Source organism: Sylvia atricapilla, chromosome 10, assembly GCF_009819655.1.
Source record: "Sylvia atricapilla isolate bSylAtr1 chromosome 10, bSylAtr1.pri, whole genome shotgun sequence".
Taxonomy (NCBI): Eukaryota; Metazoa; Chordata; class Aves; order Passeriformes; family Sylviidae; genus Sylvia; species Sylvia atricapilla.
Window position 1 is genome coordinate 9917499 of NC_089149.1, and position 9818 is coordinate 9927316.

The 9818-nt window shown below is 51.7% G+C and overlaps 1 protein-coding gene across 1 annotated transcript; it reads left to right on the top strand.

Moving 5' to 3' along the window:
- Window positions 1-1001: 1001 nt before the first annotated feature.
- On the top strand, window positions 1002-8419 carry LOC136365457 (programmed cell death protein 1-like). The gene is made up of 6 exons (XM_066325921.1): window positions 1002-1202; window positions 2623-3378; window positions 5305-5637; window positions 5937-6089; window positions 6654-6688; window positions 7492-8419. The coding sequence occupies exons 2-6, from the start codon at window positions 3270-3272 to the stop codon at window positions 7708-7710; spliced, it is 849 nt and encodes a 282-aa protein (XP_066182018.1). The 5' UTR covers window positions 1002-1202; window positions 2623-3269; the 3' UTR covers window positions 7711-8419.
- The last annotated feature ends 1399 nt before the right edge of the window (window positions 8420-9818 follow it).

Genomic DNA, 9818 nt, shown 5'->3' on the forward strand with positions numbered 1-9818 from the left:
TCTGAGCATGGATGGGTTGTTGAGACCCTGAGCAGCAGCAGCTCTTAATTTCTACAGACTTTACCAGCACCTCTTGCTAGAGATGGACTGTCAAAGTCCTTACTACCACTGGGCTGGGTGCCAGCTCTGCCTGCCAGCAGCAACACTCACTGCCATGCTGGAGGTGACATTCATGCCTTGCTGTACCCATGTGGCACCTTCCCATCACAGTTAGCTTTGTTCTGTCTGGGCCCTGCAGGTTTCTGCTTGTTAAAGGAAAAATTTTGTGTCTTCGCTCCATCCCTCTTCTTACTCACTGCTTACCGCTGCTTACTCACACCCACAGGACGTTGCCTGTCCCCACAGGGTCAGATGTTGCTGCTCATGCAAATCATTTGCAGAGACCTTCATAATTTCTGAGAAGTATCTGAAAGATCTCTGTGTTTATTTGCAAACACTATTAACCATTTCCTCTTCTCACCCCAGCCACTTGGCTCCCGCCTGGGTCAGACCCACAGATGTGAATTCAGTTAAACCGTTGGGGGAAGGATGTTCGGAACGTGTGGGCTTCGATTCCTCAGCATCTTGTTGTGGTAGTTTGTGTTTCCTCTTTCACTTGGGAAGCTATGCTTTCCCTGGATGTCAAGGTCAGGCAGCTCTGGGCTTCAGTCAGCTCCATCAGAAATGTTTGATCACAGCTTTCTTTTTCTTCTTTCCAACTTTTCAGTGCTCCTTAAATACCCCAGATGCTTTTAAACCATTTTGGGGCTGACGCTCAACCCTTTGAGGTGAATGTTCAGGTGATAGCTGTGGGCCCCAACAGCGATGGCTAAGAGGACTGGGCCTTCCTGTCAGTCACAGCTGCGTTGATGGGACTCACCAGCTTCTGGTTGGAGAAAAACCATGACATTTGTGCTCCAATGAACTGGTGTGACATGTGCTTGCTGAAGTTGTTGTTTCTCAGTTTTAAAGAAAAAACTGTCTTCTCACTTATTTCTGCTTATCAGTCTTTTTTAGGCTTTGTTTTCATCTTTTGGTGGCCAAGTAGAAAAGGACTGTCCTATGCAATTTGCCATTCTCTAGCTCACAGAAAGAATTTCTATTTTCTTAAGCACCAAAGGATGTTTTTATGACGATGTCAGAAAACCCCAAGATGTACCATCCACCCCACTGGGCTGAAGGAGATTTATCAACATGAGCAGGGAGCTGCATCATTGTTGGAGGTAGGCTGTTTTCCTTTGTGCTGGAGAACCTGGTGGAGGAGCCAGGGTGAGCTGTGCTGGTCTGGCAGAGTGCAGGCAGGGTTCAAAGCTTGCCTGAAAGCCCCAGGACTGCTGTGGGGCTGGGGTCCTCTGCAATGCTGACACCTGAGGCTGACTTTGCTGCTCATCTCGCTTTCCTCCATAGCAGCTTCATAGCAGCTTGATATTTTCTTTTAATATTTTCATCGCTGTGGTTTGCTTTTTTTTAGAGAAAAGAGTATCTTGCCATTGTTGGTTTCTCATGGACACGGCAGCGTCCCCGCCCTGGGTACCAGTTTATACCTATTTCAAGTGTGCATTGGAAAGTTTGAGCAATTCATGCTATGATGGTAATCAGCCCTCCACTGTTGCTGCATGGGGTGGGGAGGATGAGCCAGTTTTTCCGGCCTATCCCTGGCTTGCTGAATTGTGATCTTGGTGATGACACCCATCACATCTTCCACCTCTAGAAACCAAAACATGTGGCAAGTGCCAAACAAGCCTGCCCATACCTGGCCCAAGTGCCTGGTGTCACCATTTGGTGACATAAAGCCTCAAGATGGAAAAGCCTCCTTGCTGTCAGCTTCCTTATTTCCTGGAGTTCAGTTTAGTTTAGTTTAGTCTAGTCAGTTTTTGTTTGTTTTTTTTTTTTTTTTTTGTGGGAATCCAGGAAATTATGAAGGAAGAGGTGATGTCCAAGTCAAAATCCTTGCAGATGGTGGAGAGCACTCCCTTTGCCACCCATCCAAGCAGCATAGTGGCCTCTGGCCAGGTGGCATAGAGAGGTGACAAGGTGGGCATGGCACCCAGCCTTGCTCTGCAGCTCAAGAAGTGCCAGCAGCTTATGAGAAAGGAGCGATGCTACAATGCCAGGATGAGACTGGAAAAGAGGACCAAGATAGCCTGGACTGAGCCACCCTCCCAGGGTGCTGTCATTCCCCTGTCTGCCCCAGCTCAGTACCCCCTCCTTGGCCATCCCAGTTTGACCACCCTGATGGTATTGGGTTAATGGCTGAACTCGATGCTCTTAGAGGTCTTTTCCAATCTCAATGATTCTATGATTTCATGATTCTATGAAATTAGGAGTGGCTGCCCCAGCCCACTCACCTGCCAGGAACACATTTGAAAGTGAGAATTGAACAAGCCCCAGCCCCACAGTTTATTTCTGAAAGCTTGGAAAAATAATGAAGTCATCATTAGAATCACATCCTTCTCCCCAGTTATTAATTTTCCCCTGACACTTTCCAAAACTGCGGGGCACCGGGGCTGTGTTCTAGAGAAGCGGAGGAGCGTGCTTTCACCTCTGGTTATTTCCTATGCCAGTATTAGTCAATGTGGTGAGTGGGGACCATGGATGACAAAAAATTACAAAAGTCTTTTGTAAATGTCACCCCAATTACAGCACCCTGGCCCTGGGCACTTGCCCTTGCTCTCTTCGAATCTGAGAAGAAACAGACCTAAGGAGGCAAAACTTGTCCTCTTCTCCCTCCTTCTCATCTCCCATCCCATTCCATCCCATCCTGGTGGGAGCAGCCTACCAACAGATGTTCCATGGCTGCTCAGACCCTCTCTACCCAGCGCTGCATGTCCCACAACCCCACTGCCTTGGACACCCAGTGAGAGCACCTGTGGACGCCTGGAAACCCAAGACAGTTTTTACTTATGGGCCAGGCTCAGAGCTGAGGACATGTCCCTTGTGGTCCCTGCCTCCTCCATCCCTGGAAGCTTTCCCCCAAAAGGGTGCAGGCTCAGAGGTGCCTGTCCCCACTGCTTGGCAGCTGGGTACCTGTGTGGGAACATACCATGAGCACACAGGGAGGGGAAGGGGCCACGTCTGGCTCAGCTGATCCTTGCCTCAGTGAGGAGGAAGCTGGGGGCGGGAGGCAGCCCGGGTTTCCCTCTGGGGCAGAGATGGGCACGTTTCATTTCCACCCAGCCCTTGCTGTGTAGAACAGAGAACAAGCTGCCGCTGCGGAGAAGAAAGCACCGAGAGAGCACACACAGCACAACAACTTGCACCTGCCTGGGCAGGGGACAGAGTAGCTCACCATGGCTCCAGGTGCCTCTAAGAAGACATGGGGCAGTGTGGAGGTGGCCCTGGCTGATCTCTGTGCCATCCTGCTCTGCTGTGGCCCCATGCTGACCTGCTGTCGCCGGGGTAGGTACAGGAGTGTGGTGTGCTCACTGACATGGCTGTGTTGTTTGCAGCTGGTAGAAAATGTCTAAGGGGTAAGAACTTTGTAGTTAAAAGTTAGCTGTGGCATCAAGATGTCAGAAACCCCAAAGCTTTTGGGTATATGCATCTGAAGCAAAGAACTTGGGGATTCTTGGGGCAGAAATATGATTAAAGGATGGAGAAGGGGACAGGTCTTCAGCCCACAGTGCTGACACCAGAGCTGGTGGCTGGAGTTTGGTGTTGAGCTTATGAGTTTGCCAGTGAGCTATGGGGTTTTCCTTCTAACTCTCATGGCTTTCGGTCTGTGCCCTTGGGCTGTAGCTCCTGTTTTGGACTTGATCCTGAGGGATCCAGGGTCCTTGTTCTGGGTGAACTTTGTGGGATAAGGAGAGGTGGAAGGGAAGGTGTGAGTCTGGGCAGGATCAGTGAGAGCTCTGCTGGAGCTGTGTCTCCCCTTCTTTGCAGCCCACTGTTTCTTTGGTGGATTCATGTATTTTTTGCCTTGAGGGTGGGCAGAGGGCTGGGTATCCCTTGGAGAGATGTTACCTCTGGAGCTGGGAAGATACAGGAAAACACGTAAAAACCCAACATCTACTTTCAGAAGTCCTCCGAGCGCTTCATTCATTGGTGACAGTGGCACTAGTAGGAAATATAGCCCTGAAGCTGCCAAATATTTCCTGTTCAACACAAGAAATCAAAACACAGCAAAAATTCCATCTCTTGGTGTGGACACCGCCACAACCAGTGCTGACTGTGGGAATTGGGGCACTTTCCTGCCTCCTTCCTCTTTGGTCTCATCCCCCATTTCTCAGCCAAGTTTTCCATCAGATCTTGTATTTATTCACAGAATTTCCAGATTCCTTTTCTAGTTGGTGATGCTGAGGTTATGGTCCTATGGCCTCAGGACAGAGTTGGAGGGATGGGAGGGACTTTCTGACTGTGTCTGCAAGCCCTGGGGCAGCTATCGGTGGTTATTTCTGAAAAAGGAAGGTGCATTTCCTTTAACAGGGACTTTTCGAAGCCATGCTGGTTTGAATAGCTTGGTTGGGTGACCGATGTGAAAAATGCTTCTTCCCATTTTTCATTGCTCTGAACAGAAATTAATGCAACAGCTTCCATGTTCTGCTGTGTGGGACTGATTGAAGCAAGACATTGTGTGTCTGGCTCGAGTTTGCAGCATTCCCACCATGCAGGATGGATGAACCCACTGGAATAATGGGCAGGGAAATGAGGTGAAACAGCAGGTGCTAAAGCAGAGGAGCCTGTGGCTGACTGGATTCTGCGCTGGGAACAGCCTGGCAAGCCCAGCTGGAACCCCAGGGCCTGGCTGCCCACGCAGACATAAGGAGAGGACAGGTCCCTGGAAAAGGATGGCACTGTAAGCTCTAGGCTGTTCTGCCCTGTCAGATGGTCTCAGGCTGGAGATGACAAATGCTCTGAGCTCCCAGCATGGTGTAGTGAGGAGAGCCAGAGCATCCCAGCAGGCAGCCAGGCATGTGATGGACTGCACCACAGGACACTGCCCCGACCTGGGACTCTGTCCCTCTGTTCACTTTCAGAGTCAGGCTCAGCTGGAGAGAGGGTGACTCAGACATTAAAAATAATAAAACCCCCAAAGTCTGTTTTCCCCAGTACAGGTGTTCAGTGTTAATTTTAGGTAGCCTGGAGCACAATTTGGTCTGCTGAAACCATTTCACAGTACAGTTACTACCTCTGAGAGTCCCTCCTCTCCAGCCAGCAGGCGCACACTTGGAATGGGAGAGACATGGGCTGATGTACCTGCCCATGTCCCAGAGTGATGATGTGGACTGGGCTTGCATCCCTGGCTCCCACACAGGGGTATGGCTGTTTCTGAGACCTGTGCCTGCTGTAACCATGCCTGCTCCTTGTTTCCTCTCTCCCAAATAGTGACCATCTCCCCAGCAGTGTTAACTGCCCCTGAAGGTGACAAAGCCACCTTCTTCTGCAATATCTCCATGGAGAATGACTCTGGCTCAGAGTACAGCCTCAATTGGTACAAGGAGACCAACCACAGCCGAGCCCAAAAAATTGCTGAGATCAGCCGATACAAGCCCATGACGGAGACAGAGAAGTACCGGCTCACCAACCACACTCTTTACTTTGAGATTCAGATCCTAAACCTCCACCAGAATGACTCAGGCTCGTACTACTGTGGATTGATCACCTTCTTTGAGCCTGATAAAGTGATGGAGAGCAACTGGTCCCAGCTGATAGTTACAGGTCAGCCTGGGGGGCTGAGCTCTTGGGGATGGGTCCCAAGCCCATTGTAGCTCCAGGCCTTAAGGCAGGCAGTAACCTGCTGGCAGAGGACCTGACATGGGTCAGGAGAGCACAGCCCTGCCCTGTCCCCTCTCCTTTGCACCCTGGAGGATTAATGGGCCTATGACAGCCTACCTGGCACTGAGCCCTTTCTGACGACAGCCCCCATGTTCCACTGCTGTCTTTTACAAGTATTGTAAATGCCATGTTACACTCCTGACCTGCTGTTTTGTTCCCCCTTCTTTGAATGGCTATTGCAGCAGCCCCCCAGATGAATGCTACTGATGAGCCGGAGATGGAGGAAGGCAACCCCTCAGAGCACGTCAAGGCCATGCTCCTGGGCATCCTCCTGCTGGCTGGAGTAGCTGTGCTGCTGATCTTTGGCTACCTCACCTTAACGTACAGGAGAGGAGGTATGATTCCCCTGGAAGCCATGCAAACACAGTTTGGGACCTGGGGTCAACCAGATGTCTGCAGCTGCCTGGGGTTCATGGATTGGTTCAATGTGCTGTGGCATACCCCTGTGGGACAGATGGAGATCCATGCCTGGGGCAGAGGGGTGCTTTGAGCCCTGCTTGCCCTTTGTAGAGCCCCCAGATCATGTGTAGTGGCTCTACACCACTTGTTAGTGTGGTGCCTTAATGGTGCACTTGAATCCTGCCCATGCACCTTGGCCAGGTACCTTCAGAGCACCTCACCCTGCTGTAGCAGAGGGTGCAGCACATTGCCTCAGACATGCCACAGGCACACAGGGACTCTCACAGAGAATTCTGCTGCACTCCAGTAATCCAAATTAAACCCTAGACTGTGGGCTGGTGTCTCACTTGTCCTAGTAATGCTCAAGGTGTTAGACCCTGTGGACAAAGAGGATGTGTGGTGAAAAGATTGTGGTGTTCAGTGCTCTTTAGGACAAGCATGAGACTAGGCAAGATTATGTGGCACATAAACCTCCTCTAACCAAGTGTGTTACTTTGCAGATGTGCAGAAACCACTGAGTGAAAACATGCCAGGGGTGAGTTTTCTGCCTCTGTCACCCTGCTGTGCTGCAGGAGAGCACCATGGCATTGCTGGGGTGAGGGGGTGCTGGGCCTTGCTTTATCACCTCTTCACAAGCATCTCGCTTCTTCTGTCTTCTCTGCTGCTGCTGCTTGATCTTTTCTGCACAGCTACAACTGCTTTTCTGCACCTGTAGAAGCACAGCCCCATCACAAAATCAAAATAAAACTACCCAAGATAGGATGGGACTCTAGTCCAATTCTTCTTCAAAGCAGGCTTATCTTTGACAGTGGATTGTGTTGCTGTAGAAAATGGGAGGATGTTTTCCTCCAATATATCAAGCTAAAATTTATTTTGCTGCAGCTGGTGCCTATTTTCCTCTCTCTTTAGCCAGGCACCTCTAGGAGGGATCTGTCTCCATCTTCTTTCCAACCCCATTCATTAGGTGGCTAAAGCAGGGAATATGTTGCCCTTTGCCCTCTCCTCTCTGGGCTGAGCAAACTCAGCCCTAGGCTCTTCTCCTGTACTGTGGAGCCCAACAGAGAGATGGGAAAAGGGCTCCTAGCACAGCCCTGCCTTCCATGGCTGGGCAGACAGAGTCCAGCCTGCCTGCAGAGGCAGAGAGCTGAGACCCCAAGACTCATGATGTGGCTCCTCTGTGCGTGTTCTACCCCAGGTCTGTGCATCTTTCTGCTGTGTATCACTCTCACCCTCCCAGGATGCTTCAGAGCTGATTTTGGCACTTGCTGTAGAAGGGGCTTGTGCTGGGGATGGCAGGTACCTCTGGATGCTGAACCACCACAATGGGTTATCTTGCAGAAAGAAGAGAAGCCCCCTGTGGTGTCTGTATCCACGGTGGACTATGGTGTGCTGGAGTTTCAGAGGGATCAGCAGACCCCGGTGCCCCGCAGGAGTTGGCCGGTTGAGCAGACTGAATACGCCACCATCGTCTTCCCTGAGGAGAAACCTGTCACGCCAGAGCGTGGGAAGAAGCACCTGGATGAGAGGACTCGACAGCTGCCCTCACAGCCCTGCTGAGTTCAGGGCCCCTCCTCACCAGGGTGTGGCCATGAACAGGCTGCCCCAGTCCCTCACTCTGGGAAAAATCCAGTGTGTCAGGACTAGAGCAACAGAGATGCTGCTGTTGGAGATGATATTGAACAGTCCTGGCCACAGAGTTATTGTGGCCATGGGGTGGCCACCACAGGATGAGGAAGGTCCCTGCTGTGCTCCATGTGCTGCCTCTTCACTCAGGGCTGGGGCAGAGCAGTGATGCCAACAGGTCTGTCCCAAAGGTGATTTACATTATGCCTCGGGTTTCTTCCCAGTGCTCTCTGGAGTGGCCACGCTGCTTCCCTGCCCCAGGTCTCAGCCAACTATCAAAGCATGACTATTGAAGAAAATGCTGAAGGTCAGAACAGGAGTGAATCCTGTGAGATGCTGCTCATGGGAGCCCAAGGCTTCTTGCAAGCTTCTCCTTGCCTGGGAGCAGAGGCTGCCCTATGTACCCCTATTCAGAAATCCCTAGGAAGCAGGCAGCTGGTCTTCTGCCTGTCTCCAGGCGTTTTCCTCCTCTATATGAGGGGTAATGTATCCCGTGTCCCTCCCTCCCCCAGTGGGAGTCAGATATGGCCATGGAGGTGAATAAAGGGTTTTGCATCTGAGGAGTTTGTCGACTCGTGATGGCAAGTGCGTGGGCAGGCAAACAACGGCTCTTGCAGTGCAGGGCAGAGCTGGGAGGTGGCAGCATCTGTTGTGGTTCCCGGGCCTCTCTGTGAGATATGCAAGCTGCTCTTCCACAAAGCTGCTCTTTAGAATTTAGAGAGGTCGATGCTCGTTTTCTCCTTGCCCCTGTCTGAGCTGGTCACCCAGGCATGGCTGCAAACCAACACTGCCCCTTAATCAGGCTTGTCTTGGGACACTCACCCTCTCCATGGGGATTAGCATCCCTGCTGTTCCAGGGGTGTGGCTGCCTTCAGCCAGGGCAAAGCTTACAGTGTGGTGCTCAGTGCAGCTTTTTTGGCTTCACATTTCCACTTTCTCTCTTGAAAGAGATGTGCTACCTGCCAGAAACCAGAGCGGAAAGAAGTGACAGCTGCTCGAGAGAGGAGAAACCCCAGTAAGGAGTGGCTTTGGAGGCAGCAGAGACTTTGCCAGGAGAGTGTGAAACTCAGTGAAAACTGAGAAGAGTCACTTGCATCTCACACTTTGGCAGACTGTCAGCAGGTTTCTTCCTCCCTTACCCCCAGTAAAACCAGCACAGCCTTGTGGGAGCCAGCCTAGGTGCTGGGGGAAGGGGTGAGGCAAGCCAGGCACCCTATCTTGTACTCTGTGGGGACTGGAAAGTCCATGAGAAACTTCCAGAGGGGACTAGATGGGATAAATATCCATTTGGGATAGCTTACACCTTTCTCCAGGGTAGGATAGTGGATGTGGTGCCCCCTTTGGCCCCCAGTGCTGCTGAAGGCTCCCAGTAGCCTCCATGGGTAGTGCCGTAACTCCCAACCATTCACTCACACCAGTTCATGGTTCAGCCCATCGGGGCTTTTTGTCAGCAGCAGCCCTGCTCCTTGCAGCTCTGTCAGAGACCTGCTGTGACCAGCAGGGCCCAGAAAACTGAGGCAGGAGGCAGCTGCAGTGGGAAAATGGGAGCTCAGTCAGCAGTTTTGCTTTCCTGTCAGACACGACACTGACATCATTGAGAGGGTGGACCCTGCTTCATATTTTCCATCCTACCTCTCAAGCAGCAGAAGTGCCAGATCTTCAGCACTTCCTGCACCCCTTGGCTGCAGCTATGACTCCTCCAGGTGCGGTTGGGGCTGAGTCCTTTTTTCTCTGGTTGGATGGTGGTCTGCAGCTGACCAGAGGCTCCCAAGCCATCCAGTGCAGTTGGAGGTGTAGCAAAAGCATCTCCCACTACCATTTGGGACAGGAGAGCATCCAGACTGCAGCAGTGCCTGTGCCCCTCCATTCCCCATGAGCCTGGCTGCAATGCTGCTCCTTGTAGGGAAGAAGGCTGCGGCCTCAAGGCACATGGGGTGAGTGGTGGGGATGCTCCAGGCTGCCAGACACCATCTCCCATTCCTGCTTGGAGCTCAGGATGCCCAACACTAACAGACATGAGCTATGTGCCCCTGCACCTGGCA